The sequence below is a fragment of the Polypterus senegalus genome, chromosome 1 (assembly GCF_016835505.1).
Source record: "Polypterus senegalus isolate Bchr_013 chromosome 1, ASM1683550v1, whole genome shotgun sequence".
Classification (NCBI taxonomy): domain Eukaryota; kingdom Metazoa; phylum Chordata; class Cladistia; order Polypteriformes; family Polypteridae; genus Polypterus; species Polypterus senegalus.
In genome coordinates, this window is record NC_053154.1 from 163,186,774 (window position 1) to 163,203,662 (window position 16,889).

A 16,889-nucleotide genomic window follows, 5' to 3' on the forward strand; every position below is an offset into this window, starting at 1 on the left:
AAAAGTTTACTTGAGGTGGATAGGTGTGCCAAGCTTGTGGCATCATATTCAAAAAGACTTGAGGCTGTAATTGCTGCCAAAGGTGCATTGAAAAAGTATTGAGCAAAGGCTGTGAATACTTATGTACTTGTGATTTCTCAGTTTTTTTTATTTTTAATAAATTTGTAAAAACCTCAAGTAAACTTTTTTCATGTTTTCATTATGGGGTGTTGTGTGTAGCATTCTGAGGAAAAAAATGAATTTAATCAATTTTGGAATAAGGCTGTAACATAACAAAATGTGGAAAAAGTGATGCACTGTGAATACTTGCCAGATGCACTGTATTTTGGCTGTGATGAAGGTACAGTTTGCTCACAAGGGGTTACCATGGGCAAGAGTATCAGCAGGGTGGCTCAGGGCCGAATTAAATACCACAGTGGTGCCACCTGGGCAGAAGTATGCTATACGTCTACAGTGTAATCCAGCACCTGGCAGGGATAACTGGATTTCTCGCAGAGAGAGAGAGAGAAAAAAAAAAAGTCAGTGACTGTGTGTGTTGGGTGTTTGACAGTAGAAGTGGCAACACCATTTGGTTGCAAGAAGAAAGTGAAAGGGAATGCTTGATTATACAGTGGGATGCAAAAGTTTGGGCAACCTTGTTAATAGTCATTATTTTCCTGTATAAATCATTGGTTGTTACGATAAAAATGTCAGTTAAATATATCATATAGGAGACACACACAGTGATATTTGAGAAGTGAAATGAAGTTTATTGGATTTACAGAAAGTGTGCAATAATTGTTCAAACAAAATCAGGCAGGTGCATAAATTTGGGAAATGAAATCAATATTTAGTAGATTTTTATATTCAGGTCTGGGGACTGAGATTGCCATTCCAGAATGTTGTACTTGTTCCTCTGCATGAATGCCTTAGTGGATTTTGAGCAGTGTTTCGGGTCGTTGTCTTGTTGAAAGATCCAGCCCGGCGCAGCTTCAGCTTTGTCACTGATTCCTGGACATTGGTCTCCAGAATCTGCTGATACTGAGTGGAATCCATGCGTCCCTCAACTTTGACAAGAATCCCAGTCCCTGCACTGGCCACACAGCCCCACAGCATGATGGAACCTCCACCATATTTTACTGTAGGTAGCAGGTGTTTTTCTTGGAATGCTGTGTTTTTTTTTCCTCCATGCATAACGCCCCTTGTTATGCCCAAATAACTCAATTTTAGTTTCATCAGTCCATAACACCTTATTCCAAAATGAAGCTGGCTTGTCGAAATGTGCTTGAGCATACCTCAAACGGCTCTGTTTGTGCTGTGGGAGGAGAAAAGGCTTCCTCTGCATCACTCTCGCATACAGCATCTCCTTGTGTAAAGTGCGCCGAATGGTTGAACGATGCACATTGACTCCATCTGCTGTAAGATGATGTTGTAGGTCTTTGGTGCTGGTCTGTGGGTTGACTCCGACTGTTCTCACCATTCGTCGCTTCTGTCTATCCGAAATCTTTCTTGGTCTGCCACTTCGAGCCTTAACTTGAACTGAGCCTGTGGTCTTCCATTTCCTCAATATGTTACTAACTGTGGAAACAGACAGCTTAAATCTCTGAGACAGCTTTCTGTATCCTTCCCCTAAACCATGGTGGTGAACAATCTTTGTCTTCAGGTCATTTGAGAGTTGTTTTGTGACCCCCATGTTGCTACTCTTCAGAGAAAATTAAAGGAGGAGAGAAACTTACAATTGACCCCCTTAAATACTCTTTCTCATTATAGGATTCACCTGTGTATGTAGGTCAGGGGTCACTGAGTTTATCAAGCCAATTTGAGTTCCAATAATTACTTCTAAAAGTTTTGGAATCAATAAAATGACAACGGTGCCCAAATTTATGCACCTGCCTGATTTTGTTTGAACAATTATTGCACACTTTCTGTAAATCCAATACACTTCATTTCACTTCTCAAATATCACTGTGTGTGTCTCCTATATGATATATTTAACTGATATTTTTTATCGTAACAACCAACGATTTATACAGGAAAATAATGACTATTAACAAGGTTGCCCAAACTTTTGCATCCCACTGTATGTGGTAATGGGACAAAACATGGGGCCACTACACCCACGTAGGAAAATACTTGAAACTTATTTGGGAAAGACGACAACAGATAATCTGATTTTGTTGTTTACTTTGTGTTGTACCTTTGCTAATACTTTAGTTTATTAAATAAGATTAAAACAAAACCATTGCTCAATAAAGAAAGTCCTTTTTAACAATTTATTTTAAATAATAAGTTAAGGACAGCCAAAAGAGCATTTGTATTGTTATGCTTGAGCTGTTAGGTCTTTTATCAAAATACATGGTAATGAACAGATTTCCTAATTGTAATGAATCTAGGTTTTTATACCATAGGAGTTTTATGGCGCTATTTCTTTAACAGTTTGGATTACTGGTATTTTACATATTTTATGTGATGTCTTCTTGGTATCATTTTGTGTTTCACAAGGTCCCTGGCCATATTGTTTATAGCTATCCGCCTGTCTACCGCCTTTCTAACATGCAATGTTGTCATGCTGTCCTTATTTAAAATGGTGGTGTGTGGATATTCAAGCATCTTAGTTTAAGGCTGCTTAACTAAACAAATCAAACCTTGTAGTAAGGCACAATATAAGTCTGCCAGCCAATTATGCTTCTTTTAACTGGGCACTCTCCTTCTTAATAGTGTCAACAATACTAATAAGCCACACCTGTCAGTTGAATCTATAAACATTGAATATTAGTTTATATAAAAGCCAAAAACTTTATACAGTACAATAAGAATTATAATTTATCTACAAATGGAAGGAAAACAAATCAAAAGACTACTTTTCTCACCCTTTAAAAATGATGAAAGGACAGGCAAATAGAAAGTATGCAGTTCAAGCACTTTAGCGGAATTGAAATAAAAAAAAAACAGTGAAAGCAAAAAAGTTACTACAGCACTTCTATTTAGTTTCCAAAATACTGTGCATGAAGTAAAGGCTGCATTTTTATACAAATTGATTTCTTTCCAAAATGCATTTGCTACATTATTTCTTAATGTTTTCTTTAACTTAATGTTAGTATGAATTTAGTATTATGGGCTATACACTTGTTTTTTTTCCCCCAATGCTTTTTTATTTTCATTTTTAATTTAGAAATTTTCAACTAAGAGACAACAGTTCTCAAAAATTGAGAAAATTGTATCAAATTATTCATTAATGCATCCTATTGTGATACATCCAATTAAAAAAAGCCTAATTTAGATCCTGATTGAACAGTTTTCACCAAATCTCTAAGATTCCAAGACCATAAAGAAAAGTTCCAGCTCAGTTTTATGCCAGCATATTATAGAAAAAGCATTGGCATGAGTAACAAATTCAGTCTAAAGCAAAGCCTAATACATTTAATTTGCTTATTATTTTAAAGAAAAAAATACAGCTCATTTTGAATTACTTGTGTGCAGACCAAATAGGAACATCATCATCAATTTCCCAAAATCCTGACCAGAAATTTATATGAACATAATAAAGTGAGAAAGGAACAAGTAGGAGCTTCACAACATCTACACAATGCAGATGTAAGCACCAAGTTAATTTAATTTTCAACACGAGTACCAAGGTGTTGCCCTTAATCTTCCTTTCTCCTTTCCCTCACTGCACTTGGGTCTTCCCCAGCCTTAAACATCTTCAGTTTCATTTCAAGCAGAGACTTCGAAACATGCAAAGCGGCATGCTCACAGGCAACAACTCCCCGAGAGCTGCTTGCTGAGGATTGTTTAGACTATACTGCTTGCAAACATTTGAAAATTGCAAGAACAGTATTACACGATTAGCTAAAATATTCCAAATAAATAAATAAATAAATGTTGATTTTTTCCCCTAACATGGTTACTTTGATAAATCATTGTTAAGGGCCAGTAAATATATACAGTATTTTTTTAAATGTAAAACAGCCAGAAATCTAGCATATTGCTGGAAACCTTTTAAGGAGCACATAATACAGCAGAGTTCCTTGCTTTTATTTATGGATTCAGAACAGCTGTTGCAAGCTTGAAGATGAGATGGTGAGGCACAAACTCAGCGAAAGTGCGAGAGAAACTTTTAAGTGCCGGGTCTTGGCTAACATTAAATAAAGCCCTGGACATCGCAAGATCACATGACATAGCACAAGCACAGCTGAGAACCTTCGATGCATGTACTCCGAGCGGCTCACGTGAACTGAATTTGCAGGACTGGGAAAGGTAAACCCGTGCATGCAGTGTATGATATCTCAGACACACTACTTCTCCGCTGCGAAGCGCGGAAATCTGAGCTGAGAATAAATAAAGCCGTGGACATCGCGAGATAGTACATGCACAGCTGAGAAGCTTCGATGCATGTACTCCGAGCGGCTCACGTGAACTGAATTTGCAGGACTGGGAAAGGTAAACCTGTGCACGCAGTGTATGATATCCAAGACACACTACTTCTCCGCTGCGAAGCGCGGGTTTCTGAGCTAACATTAAATAAAGCCGTGGACATCGCGAGATCACACGGGATAGCACAAGCACAGCTGAGAAGCTTCACACATATATATGTACAGTACTAGCAAAATACCCGCGCTTCGCAGCGGAGAAGTAGTGTGTTAAATTTTAAATAGAAGGAATTTTTATTTAGTCGACAGATTATTATTCCGTAATAAATCAACTCAAACCTTAAATAACTTATAATATTTTGCTCTCCATAAAAATATATCCTGTCAAAATTACACAAATTCAAATATGAACATGGTGCATAACAAAACCTGGAAATATAAATAAAATTTGTTCTTTTCAGCAATAACAAATCAAATCATTCAGTTGTCTTTGCTGATATGTCATTTTATTAGAGCTGGACGCCTGGCGTCTTTTTTTGGCAACAAGTTTGTTTATGTTTGGTGTGAGGTTCTGTGTTGTGGAGATTCTCAGGATGGACTGCAGGTGCTCATCAGTGAGGCGACTCCTGTGTGCTGCTTTGTTAGTCTTCATCACTGAGAAGAGCTTCTCACACAGATGTGCGCTACCAAACATGCACAAGGTTCGAGCCGCATGTAGACTGAGCTGGAGAATTTCTGCGGGAATGGAGTGAATAAACTGTGCGGGCCTGCAGTATCGTACTTTGCCTTCAGTGTGCCATTACACTGCAGCTCAATCACCTCCATCTGAATCTGCACAGGTGCAGTTTCCACATCGACGGCAAATGGGTTGCGAAACAACTCAAAATTCTTTTTTTGTTCTTCAAAGTCACCAAAGCGCCGTGCGAACTCAGTGCGCTCAGTTTATCAGCAAAGTGCGTATTTGGGAACACCGTAGTGCCGACTTGGTTCAACATTACTTGGCAACAGGGAAAGTGGGGCAAGTTGCACTGGTGCATTTGTGTCTCACATAAAAGTAGCTTCACTTGAAATCACTTTGTGATTTTGCGGTAAAAACGTCTGCTGAAGTGTCAGATTCTTCTTTAACTCTTCTGCTTTCTGTATCTTCTGCATTGCATTCAGGTCTTTCAGGTTATCCTGATGTTTTGTCTCATAGTGCGTCTTAGATTAAATTCTGTAATTACAGCCACATTAGCTCCACAAATGAGACACACGGGTTTACTGGCAATGTCAGTAAACATATACTCAGCCTCCCATCGGTTTTTAAAGGCTCTATGTTCAGAATCACCTTTTCTCTTTGGCATCGTGTGGGCTAGCTTCGCAATAACTTGCAGCATCATAAGCTAGACTTGATTAACGCGTAAGTGTTCGCAAGGCAGCTGAAGCACTGCATTATGGGATCTGTAGTTTATTGTGTTACCAGCGCTTCATATCCCGGGCCATTAATAACAATAATATATAAAATGATCTGCAAGCGGATATAATTACGCGGGCGGATGTGGCCTGCGGGCCTTGAGTTTGACACATATGGACTAAATAGAACTTGAAAAGAAATATTTTTTTCAAATGTGATCGCGCAATTCAGATCGAGTTGACGCAAGACTACAGTACATCAAGCCCGCGTGCTATTGTGGTTTTGCCTGCGTGCCTCAATAAGTTACCCTCCCCTCGCTCTTACTTTTTTACCGTTCATCTAATGAATACACTGAGAATGGCTTTACCAAAACAATCATTGATCGCGAATAAAGTATCCATTATTCATAAAGCTTCAATTGGTGATCGATCTTTCTGCGTTAACCGCATATTTTTTCATACGTCTCAAACCAAGGGGATGCGAGGCTAAAATGAACCAGGAAGCGCGCGTACATACTCAGTGCATCCCCTCTCGGGAATCGAACCTCGGACGCCGGCGCTAGAGGCGAAGCCTCTACTATTGCGCACGGCGTGTGGTTTGTCTATTTGAGGGTAGCAGTGTAATTCGGTTTTTGTTCAGCACTCTTTGGAACTGTTGCTTTTTGTCTGCGCACTGCGGCTGTTCACGTGAGCTGCTGAATATGGTTTTATATGTCACTCGCTCGCTTCTAATTGTTTCGCTGCCTTCTTAATTATATAATGTATGTTTTCTTCAGCGGTTTTTGGAGCTCTTCCTGGTTTTCTACGTACTGCGATTACGTGGGAGCCGTGATGATGTCACACGAAACTCCACCCCCCACGGCTTTCGAGCTCAACTCCATTACAGTAAATGGAGAAAAATAGCTTCTAGTTATGACCATTATGCGTAGAATTTCAAAATGAAACCTGCCCAACTTTTGTAAGGAAGCTGTAAGGAATTAACCTGCCAAATTTCAGCCTTCTACCTATACAGCAAGTTGGAGAATTAGTGATGAGTCAGTCAGTCAGTGAGTGAGGGCTTTGCCTTTTATTAGTATAGATATATAATGAAACCTGTTATCTTTACAACGGTTGACAAACACGGAATGTAACTTGAACACAACACGTCCTCCAAATACAAACCTAATTCAAAGAAATAATGATAATCAAATCCTTGATGACAGCAACACTCATAACAGTCACAAAACAATTACATTGACAATCAGGTTATGTTATTTTTAAAATGTTTCCTTTTCTTTTTACTAGCTTCTTTAACACACTACTTCTCCGCTGCGAAGCGCGGGTATTTTGCTAGTAAAACAATAAAACTTTACCATAACTCTGCTTGGAAGGGAGACCTCCCATGGGGGTCTTATAATCTGTCATTAATTTCTGCTTTTTTCATTTCTGATGCAGTTGCTGCTCTCTCTTGTCACTGAACTGATTTAGTTGCATAGTAATGCTTTTAAAATTAGCTGCACTCATTTTACTTTTTTAAATGTGATAATTTCAATGGAAAGTTTAAAAGTGTAAAAAAGTTAAAAGGATTTAAATATTAATGGTGTATAAAGTGTATTCATTTCTTTGCATTGTGACTGTGCTAACTTCAAAAAGTTTTACTGCATACATCAGAGAAGAACCTTACAAGACTTGACATTTAATAAGAATGAAATGTCATCATATTGGAATTATATTCTTTAAATTTCTATTCCATGATTTCTCCTATACTATTAAGTGGACAAATTTCCAAGGGTGCAGTACAGAACATCATCAGTTGCCTTTATTCACCTAAAGGTTTTTTAGTTCTTTAATTATTCTCTGCACTGTGTTTTTTTTACTGGTACTCCATCTCTTACTGACTAATTAACCTTTTAGTGAAATCACTACTTTCTATTGTCTGTGTTGTCTCTCTGCTTCCATCTATTGGCAAAAAAGTTGTTTTGCAATTAGCCAGGCAAGGGTGAAATATTCGATGATGTGTTTTAAAACAAACTCAAGATCTGACATTTATACAAGTCCAAATGTGTATTTAATATACTTCTTTCTTTAAAACTATCATTTTTTTAGTACTAACATAAAAAACACTGCATTCAAGATATAAGAAATACAGTTAACAAAATCTCTTATTTTCTTTTTTAATTAGGATTGTAACGTACATACACATATTAGCATACCAATATCTTGTGTCTACTGCTATGACATAGTGCACATATACAGAAATGGCCCAAAAATATCAATTATAAAACACTAGCTGTGTTACCTGGGAATTTTGTTTACGTCAATAGGCCTCAGTTATAGTTCCATTAGTTAATTGGATCAATCAGAAGTACTATGCAACTAAGTAATTTTCTATGTATAATATATGTATTTTTTTTTACATTTTGGTAATATTATTGAGCTGCCAACTACTGAATATATGCTGTTGAATACGCTCTAATTTAAACTTTGTGAGAACTGATGAACTTGTCAGGAGCAGTGCAGTGGATAATAGGAATTTGCACAATATTGCACATATTAAATGCCTTTTTTACTGGATCTGTTTTGCAAAATGGACTAAGCTCACAGCAACAACTCTCCATTTTGCAGATAGCTAACATTTCCATAAACTGGTATGCCACATTTCTGTCAGATCACTGTAATCATGGTGGTGAAACAGGAATGCAGTGTTTTATAATGTCTCACTTGCTAGAGCATTATTGATAACAAATATTTTCAAATAAAAAAAAACTAAATTTTCTAAAACATCACCAAATTTTGATTAAATTCATCAAGGCATTTTTGAGACTTTATGGTATTTAGTTTTTCTATTAGGGCCGGGTTTTAACTCCTAAATATTGATACGTCGAAATGTCCTTTTTTAGTAGATACCTACTGCCCTAGAAGTACCATCCTGCCAAATTTCAGCTTACACTTATCATTTGTCATACACGTGCACATAGGAGACAGCTAGAGGGACCAATCCAAGGTAATTCCAGGCCAGGCCAGGGAGCAGTGGGGCGCGCTAATCTTTCCTCTGATATTCCTGCAGATCAAATATGGGAAATTCTGCCTGAATCCAATGAAGTCACTCCCGGTTCAGGCGTCAAACAGTCACTTCTAGTTCTGGCCACAAAAACATTACTTCTGCCGACCTGCCGTAAAACCCCGACAATCTTTAGCATAATTCACTGAGACCTGCTCGGGAGAACCAGAGCGGGAGCCCTGTGAACCTAGAGGTGCCCGAGTCTCTATAACAAAACCCCGTTATCACACTGCAGAGCAAACACTGGGGACTTCTGATAAGCTAATAGCTCTAGCTAATCCTCTGGCCTTCCGGCATACAGGAGTGGTAGTTCTTAATGGATACAAAGTGCCGGCTTTATTCAATTCAGGTAGTAACATTTCTGTTGTTGTTTGCCCCTTAGTTATTAACCATTGTCGTGGCAACACCAAGACCAGTCCAACCTGTGTACATGGGGATGTCCGTCACTATAAGTCCACCTCACGATATGTCATTAAACATCCTCTGTTTCCAGTAATACTAGGCAGAGACTGGTCAGATAGTAAAAGCTGTATAACCCTCACCACTCCAAGTCAATCATTGGGCCTGGTAATGGATGCGGTTCCGCATCCTCAGCTGTCTCCATGCCATGTTCACAGCCGGAGGAGAGACAGAGTTCGGGCTCTAGCAGTGACGTAGAAACTCCTAAGATGTTGCATGGTGAGAAGTCATCTTCTGCTGCTGCAGATTCCAGGGAGGAAAACACGCCCCTTGAAGTCACCTCCTATCCTCTCACACAACTGCATTTTTCAATTCAAAAGAATCCAGCTTCTTTTAAGTAGGAACAATGGAATGATGATTCCATCAAATTTGCAGAGAATGCAGTCATTGTGGAAGATGGCCATCGCACGCAGCATCCAATGCAGCAATGAGGACAATGAGTCCCCACTTTGTGTTAAATAATAACCTTTTATATTGGGTAGCTGGGCACGAGGGGGAGGTGCAGTCCCTGTTGTTAGTTCCAGAAACTTACCAGCGACAAGTCTGTGACTTAACACATACGCACCTCCGGGGAGCCTATCCTGGGCCCCGAAAATACTCTTGAGCGGATTAAGCTAAGATTTTTTTAGCTGGGAATTAACGAGGAGGTCCGCTGCTTTTGCAGCTCCTGTCTGTAATGTCAATTGTGGCAGATTCCTAGGAAGGACCAAGCTCTTCTAGTTCCCTTACCCCTTATCGATATCCCCTTAGAACACATCGGGGTATGGTATATAATGGTCCTGTCTGATTATGCGACCTGATATCCTGAAGCTGTTCTGTTGCGCTCAGCAACAACTAAAGCTATCACACGGGAGTTGGTGGGATTCTTCTTGTAAGTTGGCATCCCAAAAGAAATTCTCTCAGATCAAAGGACGCCTTTTACCTCGGAGATGTACATGGAAATGGCCAAGTTACTGAAAATATAGCACTTAAAGACATTGGTGTATCATCCTCAAATTGATGGTCTAGTGGAGAAGTTCAATTAGACGCTCAAATAAATCCTTCGCAACGGGGTCAGCAACGATGGAAGGAACTAGGATCAGCTCCTCCCCTACAACCTTTATGCTTATCGGGAAGTGCCAAAAGCCTCTACGGGGTTCTCACCATTTGAACTGCTGTATGGATTTCAACCCCGGGACATATTAGATATTCTAAAAGAAGGCTGGGAAGAGGAGGCTCTCCTTTCAACAAATGTATTAGAATACAGTAATCCCTCGCTATATCACGCTTTGACTTTCGCGGTTTCGCTCTATCGCGGATTTTATATGAAAGCATAACTAAATATATAACGCGGATTTTTCGCTGCTTCGCGGGTTCTGCGGACAATGTGTCTTTTACCTTCCTGTACATGCTTCCTCAGTTGGTTTGCCCAGTTGATTTCATACAAGGGACGCTATTGGCGGATGACTGAGAAGCTAACCAATCAGAGCACGCATTTAAGTTCCTGCTTGCTGAATACAGTGTTAACCAAGAAGTCTGGTCTCGCTCATTCAGCATCATTGTGTTTCGCTGTGTAAAGAGTTGTGCTCTTTGTGCATAGTCAAGCCCTTCATTATGGCTCCAAATCGATCTGCTACTGCTTCAGAGGCCGTGCCCAAGCGCAAACGGAAGATGTTAACGATTGCCGAAAAGGTAAACGTTTTGGATTTGTTGAAGGCTACGATTCTTTTTATTTAAAAAGTAGGAAAGGAATATAAGATCTACGGCCGCAGTGTCCTTTTAACCAGGGTGCAAAACAAGTTGTAAGTGGATGTAATAAGGCAGTAGTCTGGATGGAATCTGCTTTAGGGATTTGGATTGAAGACTGCCAGAAGAAGAACAACGGCAGTGCTACACAATCGCCTGAAGTGGCTCATTTAAGGGCTGTAACGCTCTCCTTTGTTGTGCAGTAAAATAAAACTCATTGTTATCGGACAAGTCATCGTGTCATTGTTGGTGAGTAACCATAATTAATTTTCTACTTACAGTACTTAGTACATGTACGTACGTTTAGTGTCACTGTACACACACATTTACTGTATACTATTTTTGTTGCATTGTACGTATTTATTGCTGGTGGCATGTCTATCGTAATGGCTGTAACATGTGATATCGGAGACACTCAATATCTTTAAAATAATATTTAGGTTTTACTTATATACATAATTTTAATGAATCTTACCTAATATCTAAGAGAATACAAAGGGATTATGCTGTATAACTCTGCGGGGAATATTTATAAACAGTGTGGGAGAGTTTATAAGGGCTTAAAATATATAAAATAACCATAGAAACATATGGTTTCTACTTCATGATTTTCACCTATCGCGGGGGGGTCTGGAACGCAACCCCCGCGATCGAGGAGGGATTACTGTATATCACGCAATTATGCAATAGATTTGTTAAAATCCATCCCATTCTAAAATCTCGCATAGAAAAGGCACAAGCAACTCAGGTTCAAAACTATGACTGTGGCACATCTCTGCAGGAATTCCACCTGGGAGATCAGGGCAAGGTGCTCATTCCTACTTCCCACTCTAAATTACTGGCATACTGGCAAGGCCCTTAACAGTTAAGGAGAGGAATGTGCTTGTTGATTATTTGGTAAAGCAACCAAATTGTTGACTTAGCAAATGTGTATATTATGTAAAGGAAAGGGATCCCAACCACTCCTCTGGTCAGCCCCATTCACTCTTCACTCAGAAATTAGACCTAGGTAGTGAATGAGAGATCAGGACGACTCTCTTTGGTTGCACATGACAAAGAGACAAAACCCGGAGTCCAGTTCTATCGTATTGGTTGCAAAGTCTGATGGGAGTTGGAGATTTTGCAATGACTTCTGTTGGCTTAACCAGGTCTCCCAATTCGATGCATATCCTATGCCATGGGTGGACAACCTCCACAAGCAGCTATGACATGCCAAAATCTTGACCATTCTTGACATGAGTAAGGGGTGCTGGCAGGTTCCTTTAATGGACTCTGCAAAGGAAACGACCGCGTTTAGCACCCCTAGCAGACACTGGCAGTATCGTCTCTTTCCATGTGGGTTACATGGGGCACCCGCACCTTTCCAGCATCTAGTGGATAAAGTGCTCCATCTTCATAGCTCATACAGTGCTGCCTACCTAGATGATGTAATCATCTAATCCGACAATTGGAAGGAACACCTACAGCAGGTACAAGCTATACTTCGGTCACTAGGGGGAAGCAGGTCTTTGCATTAACCTACAGAAATGTTTCTTTGGATTAGTTTAAGACAAATATTTAGGCTACCTGGTGGCTGGCCTCATCTGAAAACCAAGAGACAGGTCCAGGCCTTTCTGAGATTACTGGGCTACTATCGCCGGTTTGTACCCAGTTTCTCAGAAAGAGTGGCACCCTTGACTCATCTCACAAGGAAGGAGAAACCAAATTATGTGGTATGGGATGCCAAACCAGAGGCTACATTTGGTGACTTGAAGCAGGCCCTTAAGTCAGCTCCAGTTCTGAAAGCACCCAACTTTTCTTTGCCTTTCATCTTCCAGACGGACGCTTCAAACACATGTCTTGGAGCCATACTGAGCCAAAGCGTTGGTGGTGTTAAACACCCTGTCATGATCCTGAGCCAGAAACTGCTGTACCAGGAGGCTAGGTATGTGGTGGTGGAGCGGGAGGGCTTTGCAATCAAATGGGCGATTATTGAGTGGAGGTACTATCTTCTGGGCCAGGAGTTCACCCTGGTGATGAACCATGCATTTTACAGTGGATGGCCTTACACAGAGATTCAAACCCACAAGTCACAAGGAGGTTTTTGGTTCTATAACCATACAGGTTAATGGTCATTTATCGGCGAGGGTTCCTGTAAGCCAATGCCAATGCCCTTTTCTGGAGTCACGACCTTTCAGCCAAGTATGTCCAACCCGATGGGTCTTGGCTGGGGCCGTGTAAAACACATGCGCATGGGAAACAGCTATAGGGACCGATAAAAGGTAATTCCATGCCAGGTCAGGGGGTGGCGGGGTGCGCTAATCTTTCCTCTGATATTCCCGCAGAACAAACACGGGAAATTCTGTCTGAGTCCGATGACGTCACGTCCAGTTCTGGCCAAAAAGACATCATTTCTGCCAACCTGGAGGCAGAGTTTGCAACTTGCATAGACTGACAGGCATTTTGACTCAAAAGGTTTACCACAGTTTGGCAGTTATATCAGCAAAACATGGCTACTTTTTGCACTAATTACTACTAATTTTGCACACTTAATGGTTGCTTGATATTTTTCATTTGGCACTGTTTATTTGTTCTATGCCTTGATTTCCTGAAATGTTAAGACATGAAACTGTGTGCATTTTCATAAAAACAAAAAAAAAACCTGAGATATTGTAAAACTTTTGACCAGTAGTGTGGGTATGTATATATATATTTACCTAACCCAAGACCAGTAATCAGTACAGTTATTAAAAATGTAAGGCAAATATGAAAAGTAAGTCTTAACTTTCAATAACATACCCAGTAAATGGATTAGCAGTTTCAGCATAGGATAATGTTGATGAAGAATTCTCTAAACTGCTGGTTCTTGGAAATGTTTCCACTTCTCTCCATATTTTTACGGTCTTATTTTCTTCGTGAACTAATGCCATATCACCTGCAATGAGTGGGTTTGGATCTATAAAACAAAACAAATTGATGTTAAAGATGTAAATACTTTGAGATATTATTTTAGCTTTGCTTTAATCTACTTGTAATTTATTTGCAGATACAGGACAAGAGCCTCAGTTAATGTTTACATCAAACACTTGAATAAGGAAAAACAAAATGTGATCTCTTATGACTTCAACCACAGTATGACTGATGGTGCCTTTGAGTATTTTTGTGACCATTGACCTCCTGGGTTTTTCATGCACAACAGTCTCTAGAGTTTATTCAGAATGGTGCAAAAAAAAAAAAATCTCCAGAGAGTAGCAATTCTGCAGACAAAAAACACCCTGCTGTAGAGAGAAGACAGAGGAGAATGGCCAGACTTTTTCAAGCTGACAGAAAGGCTACGGTAACTCAAATTACCACTCTGGACAATTAAAGTGAGCAGAAAAGCATTTCAGAACGCACAACACATCGAGCTTTTAGGCAGATGGGCTACAACAACAAAACACCACGTCAGGTTCCACTCCAGTTAGCCAACAACAGAAAGCAAAGGCTGCAGTGGGCACAGACTCACCAAAACTGGACAGCTGAAGATGAGAAAAGTATAGCCTAGTCTGAAGAATTCTGATTTTGCCAAGGCAAATAGATGGTAGGATCAGAATGTGGCACCAACAGTATGAATCCAAGCATCCAACATAACATGTTGTTAACTGAACAGTCCAGGCTAGTGGTGCTGGTGTAATGGTGTGGGAAATGTTGTCCTGGCACTTTTGGCTAATTAATACCAATCAAAAATTACTTGAATGCTATCACCTATTTGAGTATTGTTGCTGACTATGTGTATCCCTCCATGGCCACAATATACCTGTCTTTTAATTGGTACTTCCAGCATGATAATTCTCCATGTCACAAAGCAAGTCATCTCAATCTGGCTTCATGAACATTACAAAGGGCTACATGTTCTTCAGTGGCCTTCTCAGTTACTGGATCAGAATCCAGTAGAACACCTTTGGAATGTGGTAGGGATGGGAGATTTGCAGCATGAATGTGTAGCTGAAAAATCTGTAGAAAGTATGTGATGCAATCATGTCAACATGGACCAGAATCTCAAAGGAATATTTCCGGTATACTGTAGAATTCATGCTAAGAAGAACCGAGGGTATTTAGAGAACAAAAGTAGTCCTAACCAGGATCAGTCAATTCAAGTGGCTTTATTATCTAACCATCCATGCACAATACTGCAGCATACAGTGCCATGACATATTATGTCCCAGGACTGCAGTGCAACAAAGGACAAGAGCGAGGTTAAGTACTTTATATATATATATATATATATATAGGTTATATATATATATATATATATATATATATATATATATATATATATATATATATAAAATAAAAAAAATTATATATATCAGCCACGAAAAGAAGTGGAGATACAAAAATGCATTCTTGGCTATTGAGGTGGTATTAATTGGCTAAGTAAGGTCAGCTGCCAGGAGACAACAAGGAATTTGGTGCTCTTTACCTGGTTCACCCCACAGCCCTCAATGTACAGTTGGGTCTAGACAGCATGGGCTTTCCTGAGGTCAAAAAGCATCTCTTTTTTTCTTGTCCACATTAAAAGAGAGACTGTTGCACTTGTACCAGTCGACCAATAGTCGTATCTCCATTCTGTAAACTAACTCATCCAGATTGCTGAGGAGATCCACTACCATTGTGTCATCTGCAAACTTAATGATGGTGTAGAACGGTGTTTTTCAACCGGGATTCTACGGAACTCAAGGGTTCCGCCGAAAAAGTCCCATGATATAGGACATACTGGTGGATAATTGCACAGGGTTCCGTGAGCAAGATAACCATTCGCGCAGGGTTCCATTCCAGCGAAAAGGTTGAAAAACATTGGTGTAGAGCATATATAGATGAACAATTGTGAGTCAGCAGAGTGATCAGAAGTTGGCAAAAGTACACAACCCTGTAAGGCACTAGTGCTCAGTGTGATGGTGCTAGAGAGCATGTACCCAGGATTCAGTTACCTAGGGAAGTGTTGTAGCATAGCAGACTCAAATTCCTTATAAGCGCCTGAGTGATGATGGTGTTGAAAGGTGAACTAAAGTCATTGAAAAGCATTCTAGGATAAGTATCTTTTTGTTCAAATGGGACAGTGCCAGATGAAAAGTAGATGATATGGCACCTTTAGTGGAATGGTTCGGGCAATATGCAAACTGCAAAGGGTCACGTGATATGGGAAGTCGGACTTTGAAGTACCTCAAGACTAGCCTCTCAAAGCACTTCATGATGACAGCTGAGTGCTATAGGGACTTCTTCAGCACAGGTAAGATGATGATGGTTTTGAAGCACTTGGGGACGATTATCTGCCTCAAGGAAACATTGAAAAGGTCTGTAAAGATGTCTGTCAGATGGTTTGCACATTCTCGGAGCACTCAGACAGGTATATTGTCTAGTTCAGCAGCTTTACATGGGTTTACATTCAATAAAGTTCTTCCCACATCAGCAGTAGGCAAGCACAGTTATCGGTTCTTCCTAAGGAGAGATGGACTTCCATGCATTTAGGACATCGAACTATGTGTAGAATTTATTTAGAACATCTGGAAGGTAGCAATCGCCACTGCAGACAGGAGGTGTGGCATTAGTTTGAAATAGCTTGGACGCCCTGCCACAAGCATTATGCACCACCTCTGTTTCTCAATAAGTGTATATATACCTTGATGAGAACATGCTATAAATTGTTTCATTTTATTTTCATTTTAATGAATTATTTAACAGGTCATTTCCTCTCATCCTTGATATGATTTGTGCATAGAAACAAGCACAGTAATGTCACCTATAATGTTTTAAAAGTCAAGCAGACCCACTGTTGCTTACTAATTAGTAAATCTATTAATATTTGAAGTGGCCAAAGCTGCTGCCTAGTAGGGCAGAGTTTAATTATCTCACAGAAAAGGTCAGGTTTTGAAGTTTATGCAGTAAAAACTTTAAACAAACGTATC

The 16,889-nt window shown here is 39.8% G+C and overlaps 1 protein-coding gene across 1 annotated transcript in view; it reads right to left on the reverse strand.

The window, feature by feature from the left end:
• pask (PAS domain containing serine/threonine kinase) overlaps positions 1 to 16,889 on the reverse strand; it is a 94,317-nt gene that overhangs the window by 31,981 nt on the left and 45,447 nt on the right. The window contains exon 10 of the mRNA XM_039761778.1: positions 13,744 to 13,900. Coding sequence (XP_039617712.1) covers positions 13,744 to 13,900 — 157 coding nt within the window. The remainder of the gene's footprint in view (positions 1 to 13,743; positions 13,901 to 16,889) is intronic.